Consider the following 15,789-nt stretch of genomic DNA (forward strand, 5'->3'; position numbering starts at 1 on the left):
CTCGGATCCCGCGTTGCTGTGGCTCTGGAGTAGGCCGGTGGCTACAGCTCCGATTGGACCCCTGGCCTGGGAACCTCCATATGCCGCTAGAGCGGCCCAAGAAATAGCAAAAAAAAAAAAAAAAAAAAAAAGAGAGAGACGCAGCTCTGGAGTCAGAGATCTGGATTCAAATTTCCAATCCTCACACTTACTGGCTGTGTGATCTTGAGAAAACTGCTTTATCCACCTGAGCTCTAGCTTCTCTGTAAAATTAGGAGGATAATTTTATCTGCCTCATTGTTAGTGTGCAATGAGGCATTACATGTTAACTGGGCATAATGCTTGGTATATTTTAAGTACTCAATAAATGGTAGCCACTGTTGCTCAGCCACAGAGCGCTTATTTTATGTACTTGCCTAATAAAAGACATACATGGAAAAAACACTACAGTGTTGTTTGTTCTGAGAAGTGTTGGGGTTTTTTGTTTGATATTCTTAAATTTTTAAAGTATGAAGCAAGGGTTGGCAAACTCCAGCCTGTGGGCCAATTCTAGACACACTCATTTGACTGCCTATGGCTGCTTTCATGCTGCAGTAGCAGCAAAGTTGAATTGTTGCAGGAGAATCTTGCTGGCCTGCAAGTTAAAATATTGGCCTTTTAAAGAAAAAGTTTGCTAATTTCTGGTGAAGAGCAGTGTTTATGGTGTATTTTGGTGGTTTGTGGACAGTTTTTATTATAAGGGTATGTTTTAATGTGTATTACAAAAAAAAAGATACAAACTAATATGCCAAACCTGTGATTTTGTGTATATTCTTGCTTAGGACTTGTGTAAAAAAAAATCAAGCATTAAAATGAAGGGACCAGGGGAGTTCCCGTCGTGGCGCAGTGGTTAACGAATCCGACTAGGAACCATGAGATTGCGGGTTCGATCCCTGCCCTTGCTCCGTGGGTTAAGGATCTGGCATTGCCGTGAACTGTGGTGTAGGTTGTAGACGTGGCTCAGATTCTGAATTGCTGTGGCTTTGGCGTAGGCCGGTGGCTACAGCTCTGATTAGACCCCTAGCCTGGGAACCTCCATATGCCGTGGGAACGGCCCAAGAAATAGCAAAAAGGCAAAAAATAAAAAATAAAATGAAGGGACCAGTTTTTCTGTATTTGAGCTCTTTTTGAAATGTCATCGTATGAATTTTAAAAATATTGATGACTATTTTTGTTCCATACAACAGGGCTCGTCGGAAAAAAGGATCTGCCAGAAGATTTGGTCTACAGAAACTTTGGGAGTGGTGCTTAGGACTTGTACAAATGAGTTCATTACCGTGGAGAGTTGTGATTGGCCGTCTAGGAAGGATTGGTCATGGAGAATTAAAAGGTAAAATTGTGCTTTTATTACTTAATAAAAGCAGAGAGTTTTGACTTGATGATGACTCTTGTTTGAGGAATATATTAATTTTAGAACCATTTGTTTTAACTTTTGTTCTATAGAATGTTAACAGTGTTTGTACTTCGGATATTCTTATTTTTTTACTGTTGATACCCACAGATTGGAGCTGTTTGTTGAGTCGTCGGAACTTGCAGTCTCTAAGTAAAAGACTCAAAGACATGTGTAGAATGTGTGGTATATCTGCTGCAGACTCTCCCAGCATTCTCAGTGCTTGCTTGGTAGCAATGGAACCCCAAGGTTCTTTTGTTATTATGCCAGGTTAGCTATCTTTAATTTATATCAGATTTAATTCTTTATGCACTTAAGTTTCTAAGTTTCATGTAAAATCTATTTTTCATTTATTAAAAGAAAACATGCCTTTTATTTTCTTTTCAGATTCTGTATCAACTGGTTCTGTATTTGGAAGAAGCACCACTCTAAACATGCAGACATCTCAGCTAAATACTCCACAGGATACATCATGTACTCATATACTTGTGTTTCCTACTTCAGCTTCTGTGCAAGTAGCTTCAGCTACTTATACCACTGAAAATTTGGACTTAGCTTTTAATCCCAACAATGGTACGTGAATTGTTCTGTAAAGGTTTGCAAATATAAAATAAATATGGATGATTATGGCTGATTATATATATAGATAATGCCTCCCAAAACATCTGTGTCCTGTGAATATTCCTGAAACCTGTGAATGTTACCTTATGTTGGGGGAGAGGGGAAAGACTTTGCAGATCAGATTAAGTTAAGGATCCTGAGATGGAGAGTTTATCCTGGCTTTAGCAGGTGGACCCAAAGTACAATCATATATATCCTTATAAGAGGGAGACAGAGGGATGTTTGACTATACACAAAAGAGAACAAGAGTTCCCTGGTGGCTCAGTGGATTAAGTGTCTGGTGGTGTCACTACTATGGCTTGGCTTATAGCTGTTGCGTGTGTTCAGTCCCACATGCCATGGGTGTGGCAAAACAACCATAAGACAAACAGGATGTTTTAGAGGAAAGTAAAGAAGTAAAGCCAGGGAAGTTCTTGTGTGGCACAGTGAGATAAGGATCCGATATTACTACAGCTGTGGTACGGTTTGCAACTGCTGTGCTGCTTCAGTCCCTGGCCCCAGGAACTTGGCACATGCTGTGGGTGTGGCAAAAAAAAAAAAAAAAGGTCAGAGGGAAAGACTATGCTGCTGAATTCGAAGATGGAGGAAGGGGCCATGGGCCAAGGAATGCAGGGAGTATAGTTCTAGAAGCTGGAGAAGAGAAGGAAGCAGACTTTCCCGTGGAGCCTTCAGGGAGAGCAAAGCCCTGCCAGTACCTTGATTTTGGCCTAATGACCAGAACTTTGGTTTCAATCCAATACAACTGATTTTGGATTTCTGGCCCCAGAACTATAAGAGAATAATGTTTGTTGTTTCAGGTCAATAGGTTTGTGGTAATCTGTTAAAGTGCAATGGGAAACTAATAAAATCATTCTTCTACCTCAGTATTATCAGAATACTGTGAATTATCCCATAAATGTTTACTTAGTTTAAAGGCAACATTAATCATAAAATATATGTACAAATTTATGCTCATAACCTGTACATAAACTTTGCAGTTCATTTTATATTCTTTTCTATTTCGTTCTTTTAATGATTTTTATTTTTTCCATTATAGCTGGTCTGCAGTATTCTGTCAATTTTCTACTATATAGCACGATGACCCAGTCACACATACACATATGCATTCCTTTTTCTCACATTATCATGCTCGATCATAAGTGATTATAGTTCCCAGTACTATACAGCACGATCTCATTGCTTATCTCTTTTCTATTTTGAATTTTTTTAAATTTTTTAAAAAATTTTTAATTATTTATTTATTTATTTTTTTTTTGTCTTTTTGCTATTTCTTTGGGCCACTCCCGCGGCATATGGAGGTTCCCAGGCTAGGGGTCGAATCGGAGCTGTTGACACTGGCCTACGCCAGAGCCACAGCAACGCGAGATCCGAGTCGCGTCTGCAACCTACACCACAGCTCACGGCAACGCCGGATCGTTAACCCACTGAGCAGGGGCAGGGACCGAACCCGCAACCTCATGGTTCCTAGTCAGATTCGTTAACCACTGCGCCACGACGGGAACTCCTCTTTTCTATTTTGAGTTGCCAAATTAATTTAGTAATTTATACAAACTGCCAGAGTAGGGATGTAATTTGTCTGGGTGAATTTATAAATTACATTTTAGTAGAAAAGAAATAAGGCACAAGTGTGGTTATTAGTCTCCTCTTTTAGTGTGTTATACAGTAACTTGAATATTTTACTTGATAATAAAGAATAACGAATTCTCTCATTTTCAATGTTTTCCACTCCCAGCATTTGTATATAGTTTCCTATTGCTGCTTGTAACAAATTACCATATACTTAGAGGCCTAAAACAACATACATTTATTATCTTACAGTTCATATGTCAGAAGTCTAAAATCAGTCTTACTGAGCTATAAAGTCAAGGTGTCTGCAGGGTTGGTTTCTCCTAGAGGCTCTGGAGGGAGAATCTGTTTCCTTAAATTTGCCACCCTTTAGAGACCACCACACCTCTTGCTCATGGCCCCTTACATCTTCAGTGCCAGCAGTTTAGGACAGTCACATCTTCACTGACTCTAACCGTACTGCCTCCCTCTTATCAGGACCCCTGTGATTACATTGGACCCACCTGGATAAGCCAGAATAACCTCCCCATCTCAAGATCCTTAGCTTGATCACATCTGCAAAGTTCTTTATGGTAACATATTCACAGATTCCTGGGATTAGGATGTGGACATCTTGCAGCGGGGAGGGGGGGCCTTATTCAGACCACTACATACTAAGTTTATGCATAATTGATTATTTGACTCCTAGCACAATACTTGGCACATGGTAGACATTCAGTAGATGTCGGTTAAATTAACTCATTTTGTTTAAAATCCATTATTTTAACACTCTCCTATAAATGACCATGGTTTATGAAAAATGGAGTAATTTTCTTTCTTCTTCCTGTATAGATGGAGCTGATGGAATGGGTATCTTTGATTTATTAGACACAGCAGATGATCTTGACCCTGATATTATTAATATTCTTCCTGCATCTCCAACGGGATCACCTGTTCATTCTCCAGGATCTCATTACCCCCATGGAGGTGATGCTGGCAAGGTAACCCTGTTATAAAAGTTCAGTTTACCTAAATGTCACTCATCAACTTCATAATGGATTATTACATCAATGAAATAGAATGCTTTTTTCCTTGAAAATTAGCAAGACCATTACAGCAGTATATTTATATACTTCTGCCTTAGAGACATCAATACACTGAGTTTATATTATTAAGAGGGTCTCTAAGGTTCTTTCTCTGATTTCATATTTTCTAAGACTACTTGTCATTAGTTCTTCTTTTGTAGTTTTCCTGCCACTTCACCGTAGTTTTTACTCCAGTAAAGGATTATATTATTTGATTATCACTGTATTTCTTTAAGATCCGTCGTGACTCAGTGATTAACGAACCTGACTAGCATCTATGAGGACTCAGGTTCCATCCCTGGCCTTGCTCAGTGGGTTAAGGATCCGGCCTTGCTGTGAGCTGTGGCGTAGGTCGCAGATGCAGCTCGGATTCTGAGTTGCTGTGGCTCTGGTGTAGGCTAGAGGCTACAGCTCCAATTGGACCTCTAGCCTGGGAACTTCCATATGTCGCGGGTATGGCCCTAAAACAAAAAGACAAAAAAAAAAAACCAAAAAAACTATAAGCAGGTTTTTAATGTTGCATTGTTGTTCTACCGTAATTTGTTGTATTACTCCCAAAGTGTTGAACATTTAAATATTTTGGGGTTTTTTTAGTTGTAGGTAACAGTGAACATTTCCTTGTATTTCATTTTTATTCTTTTTAATGTATTTCTTAAATGCTAAGGAATGCATTGACTAATTTAAAGAATATGAGCATCATTTAATAGTTGTGTCTTCATGTTGCTATATTGCTTTCCAGAACTCTGTTATCTCCATTTTATAGACAGCGCTAGATGAACAAAGTTAAATATAAGCCACTTTTTGGATTGGAGTGTGATGGTCAGGAGTTAGTTGAGAAGGGAGTATTAGGAAATAAGTTAGAAGTTGTATTAAACATTCTGTATTTTTTAGTCATCTACAAAGGTTTGTACACACACACAGAGAACAAGGGCTTGACATAATAACATACTTGTTAAATAGTTTGTACAATTCATTTCTCTTGCACCTCTTAAAACTGATTATTGAATGCTATTACTAATTTTGATACATAGCAACAGATTTTTTTCAGTATCCTTCAGTATTTTCTAAAATTGAAGACAAAAGATAAGGAGACTGACTGCCATAAACCATTCTGTATTTATAGCTAGTGCCTCAGTATATCACATGAACTCACATACTTTTAATTTTGTCTTTTTCAGGGTCAGGGTACTGATCGGCTACTTTCAACAGAATCTCATGATGAAGTAACTAATATTCTTCAGCAACCATTGGCCCTTGGTTACTTTGTATCAACTGCCAAAGCGGGTCCGTTACCTGACTGGTTCTGGTCAGCATGTCCTCAAGCACAATATCAGTGTCCCCTTTTTCTTAAGGTATTGCCTTTTTTTGGGGGGGGGGAGTTCCTAAGTAATGCTAATTTTAAGGCCTAAGAAATATAGAAGTAGCTTTTTGAAGTCTTGTAGCTTTTGTCTCAGGTCTTAAATGCATTGCCACATACAGCTAGACAAAATCACAAAGAGAATGATCTACATAAGAAACAACTCTATAATTTTTAAATTCATAGGAAGTTTAAACTTTAAGTCAAATTTCTGGGACCTTACTCTTAATTATTTTCAGCTGCACGTGTAGAAAGACATTTAGACCTGGGAGAAACCTTATATTACCTTTTATCTAACCTTTTCATTTTCTTGGTGAGCGTATAAAGTTTGGAAAAACTCACTTGTCCAAAGTCATAAATTGGTAGTAGACTCAAGATAAAAACCTAGATCTTTTAGTGATTATATAATGTTATTCTTTGAATTATATCATACCTCACTCCCCATTATTTTGAGAATTAAAGGTTTCATAATTATTGTAAGAATATTTGATATTTAGATCTGTTTACTACCTCCTTAAAAAAGCTTTCTACCTTTGTGTAAATTGCCTTGCTAAAACTATTGAATGGTTTTCAAGTATAGAAATACTTAGACTCATAGTGATTTATTTTATCAAAATAAATTCATTAGCAGTGATGTAACAAGGTTGAGACAAATCATAAATGGTAAAATGAGATGTGAAAACTCTTACCTAGAGTTTGTTACTGCTGCTGCTACTATTCCAAAATAACAAATTCAGATCTGATTTCACTTATATAAATCCACCAGAAGTTGACTGATTTATTCCATAAATCATGTTAAGTACTTGCCTCCTGATTTTTCTTTGTAGGGTAAAAGTCAGATAGTATCCTTTAGTTTTTTAGGGTTATATTTTAATGGGTACTTGAACCAATAAGCTTGTTACTATCTTTTAAGACTGTTGCTGTGAAATCTTGATACCCTTGGCTCACATACCATTGAGTCAGTGACATTTGAGATTAAGCCATGAACTTCTGTAGCACATTCATGAAGATTACAACAACTATTGATCTGAATTGAGTATTAATGAGATAATAAATATATTTAGAGAGTGTCAGCCAAGGTAGTAGTTTTAGCATATGACTTTTGTTCCCCTTCTAAAATATGTACAATGATCTGTACAAAGCTTATTATAAGAACATATTCCCCAAAGGGTTTCTGCATAATAGTCCTTGGAGTTTCTACAAAACAAAGGGTTCCTTGGTCCTTTGGGAAGTCCTGGACGTGCTTTCTGTACCCTTTTTGTTGTTACAATACATGCATGCACATTAAAAGCTCTGAAAACAGCAGCGAATAACATTGTTTACCTACCATTTCCCAGACTTACTTTAATACACAGGAAGACAATTGTGTAACACCTATTAATAGTTCATGACCTTAGTGTTTCACAGAACAAAATTTTTAAGAAACACCACTTTACAAAAAGTCCAAGGGACTATCCAGATTCTTTTCTACTCAATATTTATTTGCAGAGAGGATAGTGTAAAGTGGGCATTCACCCTCAGATACAGTGTAACAAGATTAGGACTTCTGGTCTGAATTACCAGGTAAGGCATAACTTACCATAATTTTGTTCACCTTTTGTTTTCATGCATCCCATTTTATTTCTGTACCATAGGCAGTAAAACCATCTGGTATGTTTCTCTTCACTTGGAAAAAAAAAAAAAGAGGTTACCTAGAAGACTGAAAAATCTTTTCATCATTGTAATTAGAGCACTAGTACTAATTACATTAATTTGTAGTGATGTGCCACATGTGACTTTTGCTTATAAATCAAGAGTTTATGGGTAGGTAGTTGAAACATATACATTTTTGGTTTTATTTCTGAGTACATAACACAAGATTTTATTCATATATGACAGTTGTAGAGCACCTAAATATGAAATAGTATCTTTTACAGTATACAGAATGAGACCTTCCAAGAGTTTCTGAAGTGAATATCATCTTGTCATAGCATTTTTAACAGTATTATATGTATATATTGACTTGGACACAAAATGATTCACTTTCTTTAATTGAAATGTGAAGAAGAGTACCACATTCCTTTCTTTCACTGTTTATTGCCATGTCTAAAAGGCTGTACCAGTTGTCACTAAGCCTCTATTGTGAAATTGAGTGGGCAAAAGAATGCACCTATGCCGTACGTTAGAGCTCTCACAATGCCACCAGAGGTAGCTTTGCTTAAAATTTATAGCTTTATAAGTAAAATATTTTCATATGATCACCCCTATTACTTTCTTCAGTCCTAGACCTATGTAAATTTGCATAGTCTAAGTTTTATGTAACCTGGAGATTTACTCATATTTATCAGTTTAGTGCTTGCTTATTTATTTATTTATGTCTTTTGGGGGCTGCACCTGCATATGGAGATTCCCAGACTAGGGGTCGAATCAGAGCTGTAGCTTCTGGTCTACGCCACAGCAACACCAGATGCAAGCCACATCTTCACAGCTTATGGCAAAGCCGGATCCTTAACCCACTGAGTGAGACCAGGGATCGAACCCGTGTCCTCATGGATACAAGTCAGATTCGTTTCCACTGAGCCACAACAGGAACTCCCAATTTAGTGCTTTTTTAAAATATTTACTTTATATATCTAGGCAGATTACACTTAGAGAATAACTAGAAATCCTTTTTCAGGGTTATTATGTGGTCTCAAAAACTATAAAGCTGAAAAAAGGGAGTAAGAGTCATAAGTTAAACAAGTAAAATTTTCTTATGTAATGAATTAAAGAAGAACAAACATGTTTATAGTGGCAAACATGTTTACATAGGTCTAAATGTATTTCATCAAGTAAGAGACCTTGGGAGAATAATGTAAATCCAACAGATTTTTTTCTGTTAGCTGACTGATTCCCTGTTTTTTTTTAGGCCTCTTTGCACCTCCACGTGCCTTCAGTGCAATCTGACGAGCTGCTTCACAGTAAACACTCCCACCCACTTGACTCAAATCAGACTTCAGATGTTCTCAGGTACAGATCTTTTGACCATGTAGGGTTCTCCATTGCAAATTTGAAAGAATATAATGTTGATGCTTGTATGTTTTCTCACTTTTGGCAGTAGTTTACAGTTGTGTACCCTTGGATCTCTGCATGAATTACATATCATTCAGAAAGAGTATTTTTCTAACATTTGTGCTCTACTTTTGAGAACAATGCTTATGAAAATTAGTTTTTCTTTACTCTCCCAAAGATTCTCTATTTCATAGCTGCAATTTTTTTTAAATGACTTTTAATCTTAGGTGCCATCATTGGAAATTGCTTCCCAAATCTATAATGTAAGTAAATACATGACTTACAGAGTTTACTTGCTTTTCAGGTTTGTTTTGGAACAGTACAATGCACTCTCCTGGCTAACCTGTGACCCTGCAATCCAGGACAGACGCTCATGTCTCCCAATTCATTTTGTGGTGCTGAATCAGTTATATAACTTTATCATGAATATGCTGTGATCTTCATTTGATGGAACTGTGCAAGAAAAGAGCAAGGAAAAAAGATACTTCGCTGCAAGATTAAGTTACAATTATCTTCTCAGTGAAAGTCATTTGTGATGCGGTCTAATTCTTATTACTTCAACAAATATTGTTTTGACTTGGGGGGAGGGGCTATAACCCTGTTATTTTTCATTGACTATACTGAACTCTTTAGGATGATGACTGATCATACAAAACGTATTATAACATTTTCGTAGCAAAATTAACCTTTTTTTTCCAGTCACAGTATTTGTGAAAAGTAATGAGCCATAGTACCCAGTCATGTTAAATGAATATTAAAAGCATGGAGAAGGAAACATGAGGAGCAATGAATTTCAACATATGGCTTCAGAACATCAAGATGTTCTTGTATTGGATTATAGTATCTAGTATTCAAAAATGCCTGCATCTCTTATTTATTGTAAGTTTTTAAATGTATAAATTGTCTTATATTTCTTAACCTCTTTTATAAAAATTTTCCTAGAAGGTTTATACTGCCTTCTTGCTTTAAAGCAATTGGTCTAAAATATATGTAATCGTCTTAATTAAAAAGTTACAGTAGGGTTGCTTTTAGAGTATTATTTTTTTGTAAGGGGTGGGTGGGACAGTAAATTTGTATTGTCTTGATGTACAGTTTAATGGGGATAGAGGGGGAATAATGTCCATACCATTGTGTGTGGAGGATTTACAGCTAAGCTGTAGTTGCAGAGTACATGTACAGTAATGAAGTTCACTGTGTTTATAAATTGAAAAGGTACCGGGTCTTAACAACATTTTATATATCAATCACACCTTTACAGAATAACATGATGGCAATATACAAGTGATATTGTTAGGTGGTTTAACTTAGAATAAAATGAGAATTCTTCAGTTATATTTTGTACTATGGTTTAGGGCTATGACTAATATTTCAGGCCATTTCCAGTGAAAGAAACTTAGTTTTACAAGAAAAACATTTGCTACTGAATGCTTAAACTAATTTTGGTGTTTAATGTTACATGCTTAAATTTTTTTTTGTTTGTTTTAACAGTGGCACATCTAGGCATGGGAATATTATTAATTATGAAAATTATCTTCAGGATCTGCTATAAGGTTGAAATTTAGCCCAGCTCTAGGCATTTTACAAATTATTTTAAGAGCAGAAACTCTTGATTGTTTGACTTTTTTTTTTTTTTTTAAATTAAAGATTGGGAATGTGTGTGAGAGTATGCATATGTATGGGTGTGTGTGTGCAATCAAACTGTGGTGTAAATAGATTCTCAGTGAATTCTGGTATTCAGACTATTCCACTAGTTAAAGAACCATTTTCTAAACATAACCTGTTTCCTTTTGCCTTTTTTATTTATTTAATTTTCTTGGTTTGGAGATGGCAGTCCCAAACACCAGAGTCTGTACTTTTCTATAACACAGCTCAGATTAAGGCAGGGCATATGCCAAGGAGGTTCTCACCTCCCTAAAGAAGGGACTTGAATTTTAGGGACTTTAATTCACCCCTTCCTTCAGTACAGCTTTCTCTCTTCTTGTTTGCACATGCCAAGATAACTGCTTTTATGCAGGCTTTACCCCCTTAAAAAATCCTTTCTACAGTGCTGCTCACAAGAGAGTCCAAGTTAGCCTCCTACCTGTGTTGTTGACTTGAATTCACAGTCACCAAGTCTACCTATCTTTCTTGGAAGCAGTCTAGCTAAATTCCAAATTTGTATGTTCACTAATTCTCTACAAAGACAAAATGGTTGTATTTACAAAACTGTAATTCGGTATGATTTTTTTTTTTAAATTGAAACTTGTTTTGTAAATATTATATGCTTATTAGCTTAAATATCATTTTATTATGAATAATATAACTTCTTCAAAATGTGTATATTAAAACATTAGCCAGTCTTGTTTTTCCTATAAAGAGAACACAATTGGTGATAAAAGGTTTTCAATCATTTCTTCAAAATTATAATTCAATCCCAATGGTCAGCATATTTTGAAGTTAAAATTTAAAGATCATATTCTGCATTTGTTTTTAAATTATGCTAACACATACAGATTATGTTGGCATGTTTTGTTCTGGACCTAAAAAAAAACTTGTCTGAGATTTGAGGGGAAAGATGCTTATTTAGAATTGCTATAAAAACAGTATCCTTGTTTATATATTTTAGCTCATTAGTGACTTTTAAAAATAAAAGCTATGTTCTCAGTTGTTGAAAAATCACTAGCCTATAGTAACCACACCTCTGTTTGAAAACCAGTTTTTAAAGTATTCCCTGACAGTTTCTTTGATATGGAGCCATAAGGAAGGAACCCATTATATAATTCCTTTTTATCTGGGAATCAGGGAATAGTCCTCAAATATATAGGATTTACTGATAAGATTTTTTTTTCCTTCCTTTCACATATAAATTCACAGTCAAACAAAATTATTAAGTAGCCATTAGAAAAGGTCAGGAGACTTATTTCAGAAAAAAAAAATTAAGTCTTTCATGCAGGATAATGGATCTGACTAATGTATTGTCACAGACAAGTATGAGTAGTTTTTTTTTTGTTTGTTTGTTTAAATAGGTAAGCAAAATAGTATATACTTTATTACCAGTTGATCACCAGTACCTTGACTTCTTTGTTACAGTGCTAATGTCTGTTTTTGTGCAGTTATCCATTACAAAGCAGGGTGGAAGTTCAGTATTTTGGCATTTTAAAAAAGATTAGTTATATAATGTCTGCTTCCAGCCAGTGAGAAACATCTAGCCATACCTTTCTTATGCAAGCCATTCAGTTATCAGGACTGTGAATTAACACTGTATGAATAAATTTCTGTACACCTTATTGTTTGGCCAGAAGGCCACCAAGTGTACTTATATGTAATCCTTAAATTTTAAAGTAGCTGTAATTTTTAAATCTTTCTAACTTTTCTTAAACCACTAAAATTAAGCTCTTAACTATTTAGTCAACTATCCTCAGCTGTATTCGTACTCAATTGTCAGTATGGCACAGATTACTGTATTAAAATATTCTCCTTTCGTCTTCATTCATATTTACCTTCTGAGGTAATTTTTTAACTTAATGTGTTACTACAAAGATTTGCAGATCTTTAATCAAGCACTATGTTAATACTGTAATATCAAAATACTATGTTGCATTATTTAAAATGTTCAAATTGAATACATTAAAAGGAAGTTTTTAAATGCTGTTGCATCATATAATTTGCTACTCATTCACTATGGCATCGCATATCAGTCTATTAATACATTTAATGTTGCATGAGTGATGTTTTGGTCTGGGTTTCCTCTTAAGATTTTAGTTTGTCTAAATTAAGGAAAAATGTTTTTGACATATATATATATATATATATATATTTTTTTTTTTTTTGGTCTCTCTCCACCCCTCAAAAAATCAGCTAGAAATCTTAACCTTTCGGTTTTTCTTGGTGTTTTAATGGGCCCAGAACTGTTGGTTTAAATTTTTATATATGTTTTCTTATTTGTGGAGTATTAATTTAAAAACTGGATTTGGGACCTAAAATACTCCTCAGGTTGATGTATTCATGAAGTTTTAAAGTAGCTTTAGTTTTCAAAGTAAACTGGATCTGTGGACCTTAAAGTTACTGAGTTTAAACTACAAATTGTAATGTCATTACTGGACATGTCAGCATCAACTCTCTCAGAATAGCTTGGTCACTTTATGAAGGGGCGTTTTAAAGTTGTTGTTTAGCAGTGACATTTAATATGGTCCAATTGCTTTTTTTTTTTTTAAGTGACAAAAAAAGAATAAGGAACAAACACTATTGCTGCCGAATGCCATAACACTGAGTTGTACAAATTGTGATTGAGGAAATGAAAAGGTTTATACTTTTTAAAAAAAACAAAAACAAAAAAAACTTCAAATGGAATAAATTATTCATGAAGCCTTCATTGTGGTGTCTCATTCTGTTGAAATATTTCCATCTTAAATTTGTGTAAAAAGTAGTAGTAGTATTTTTGTGTCATTTATAAATGAAAAGGGGCAATCTAAAAACTGGTTGATGGACTTTTAACTTCTTTGAAGTACTTTATTTTTTAAAAAGATTTTAATCATATTGGTGTTTAATATGACAGGAAAATTGTGTATATACATAAATACTAATTCCCTTTAGGCTGATCAGTTTGATATGAGTTTTCTAGTCCAAACAAGCTACTTTCAAATATTCAAAGCTTAGTTCTAATTTTTTTTAATCACAAATGTTTTTGAAACATAAGTGTTGTTCATATATGAACAATCCATTGAAAATAACTCTGCCCATTTTGTATAAGCAGCCATTTAAACTATTTCTTGTCCCTAAGTTCCTGCTGGGGTACAATGGGATTGGCAGTGTCTTAAGGAGCAATGGGATGCAGGTTTGATCCCTGACTCCACACAGTGGGTTAAGGATCCGGCATTGCTACAGCTGCGCTTTAGGTCGAGACTTCAGCTTGGATCTGATCCCTGGCCTGGGGACTCCACATGCCACGGGGCGACCACAGTATTTTTGTCCATGCTTAAGCTGAGTAGGGACAAAGCACCAAAATTGTTCTGGCTCAGATTTGTCCCTGGCCTGGGAACTTACACATGCTGTGCCAGCAGCCAAAGCAAACAAACAAAAATTGTTGGTCTTCTGTATTTACTATCATGTATGTCCTGATATTAAACTGACCTGACCTTAGTCTAAATTAGCACTATGCAGTGCCATGTAAGGTATTAGATAAGAGAACCTTATCTGGGTGGACCACTGAAACATCCTTCTAAATGGTCTACTTTCAGTACGTTCTTTACTTGGTAACTGAAAATCCTTTATAGTTGCTTCTTGCTCTAAAGATAGATATTAAAAGACTTAGATGATCTGTCCTCTGCCTATTTCTTCACAAGCCTCAAAATGGCCTGTGAAGCCATTGTTCTTCTAGGCATTTGAGTTCTTTGAAAGCTCCTTGGTTATTCTTTTTTTTTTTTTGTCTTTTTTTGCTATTTCTTGGGCCACTCCCGTGGCATATGGAATATTCAAGAATTTAGCTTTAGTGTGAGTTTTGCAAATAATTAAAATGAAGTTACAAAATTTTAATTACATGGAATTCTTATTTTCACAGTAGTGGAAATAGTTTAGGATCATATAAACATAACTAGTTTGATAAGCCCTCTAAAGTGATGTGAATGGCAATGTAGTGCATACACAAGAGGGAATAGCTGAAATCAAGCTCATATTACTTCACACTGATAAACCGTACATTCAGCAGGTTATTAGTAAGGTTTCATAACTCATACTTGAATTATTAAAAACACCAATATTAAGTACCATACTGTGTGCCATAAACACAGTTCTTGCCCACAAGGTACTTACTTTCTGGTGAGAGGGACAGACGAGTTCTAACAACTATGGTGTAATATGTGAAATGCTATGATGAAAGAAGCAAAGAGTGCCTTGGGAGCATTGAAGAAGGGTACTTTAATGAAGAGACAGGTGATTTGTCAGGGAAGGATTTCGAAGCAAGGGAACACTAGAGGTAAGAAAGGATACTTGGGAGTTACTACATAAAGAGAAAAGGTATTCCAGGTAGAAGGAATAGTAAGAAGGCTCTTGAATAACATGAAGGATTTGGGAAATAAGCTGTTCAGACTAGAATGGAGGCACCATGGTAAGATATGACAGGAGTCCAAGCTAAGAGAGGTCAGACCACAAAAAACATTGTCTTTTGAATGCCACCTTAAAGAAAGTGAACTTTATCCCCAAGCAGGAAAGGGTTTTAGGAGCTGGGATGATTCAGAGTTGGTTGAACAATCATATCTCAAAAGGCTTAACTGGTGGAGCTAGGTCAACTAGAGAGATGTCTCAATGTTAACCTATGGAACCTTGCCTGGACCTAAGTCTACTCAACATGTTATCCATAAAATTAACATAGATATGATAGGTTTAGCCAAAGTAGACAGCCAGTATAAAAGAAGAATAAAAAAGACTTTGACCGGAGTTCCCGTCGTAGTTCAGTGGTTAACAAATCCGACTAGGAACCATGAGGTTGCAGGTTCCATCCCTGGCCTTGTTCGGTGGTTAAGGATCTGGCGTTGTCGTGAGCTGTGGTGTGGGTGGCAGACGAGGCTTGGATCTGGCATTGCTGTGGCTCTGGTGTAGGCTGGCGGCTACAGCTCTGATTAGACCCCTAGCCTGGGAACCTCCACATGCCTAGGGTGAGGCCCTAAAAAGACAAAAAGACAAGTAAAAAAGATCTTGACAGGCAGAAACAATTGAAGAAATCTTACAAAACAGGGTAACTATAAAAAGAGTTCCACGTTGAGAAAACT

The 15,789-nt window shown here is 35.8% G+C and overlaps 1 protein-coding gene across 3 annotated transcripts in view; it reads left to right on the forward strand.

The window, feature by feature from the left end:
- MED13 (mediator complex subunit 13) overlaps positions 1-13,397 on the forward strand; it is a 97,000-nt gene extending 83,603 nt beyond the window's left edge. Inside the window, exons 24-31 of one of the 3 annotated variants that reach the window (XR_002337203.1) lie at positions 1,206-1,348; positions 1,520-1,678; positions 1,796-1,981; positions 4,073-4,167; positions 4,427-4,575; positions 5,838-7,579; positions 8,904-9,004; positions 9,351-13,397. Coding sequence is in view for 1 of the 3 variants with exons in the window: in XM_021067300.1 (XP_020922959.1) it covers positions 1,206-1,348; positions 1,520-1,678; positions 1,796-1,981; positions 4,427-4,575; positions 5,838-6,011; positions 8,904-9,004; positions 9,351-9,483 (1,045 nt within the window). In the remaining 2 variants the exon portion in view is untranslated. The remainder of the gene's footprint in view (positions 1-1,205; positions 1,349-1,519; positions 1,679-1,795; positions 1,982-4,072; positions 4,168-4,426; positions 4,576-5,837; positions 7,580-8,903; positions 9,005-9,350) is intronic. The other 2 variants (XR_002337202.1, XM_021067300.1) reach the window with 2 other exon arrangements.

The sequence above is a fragment of the Sus scrofa genome, chromosome 12, assembly GCF_000003025.6.
Source record: "Sus scrofa isolate TJ Tabasco breed Duroc chromosome 12, Sscrofa11.1, whole genome shotgun sequence".
NCBI lineage: Eukaryota > Metazoa > Chordata > Mammalia > Artiodactyla > Suidae > Sus > Sus scrofa.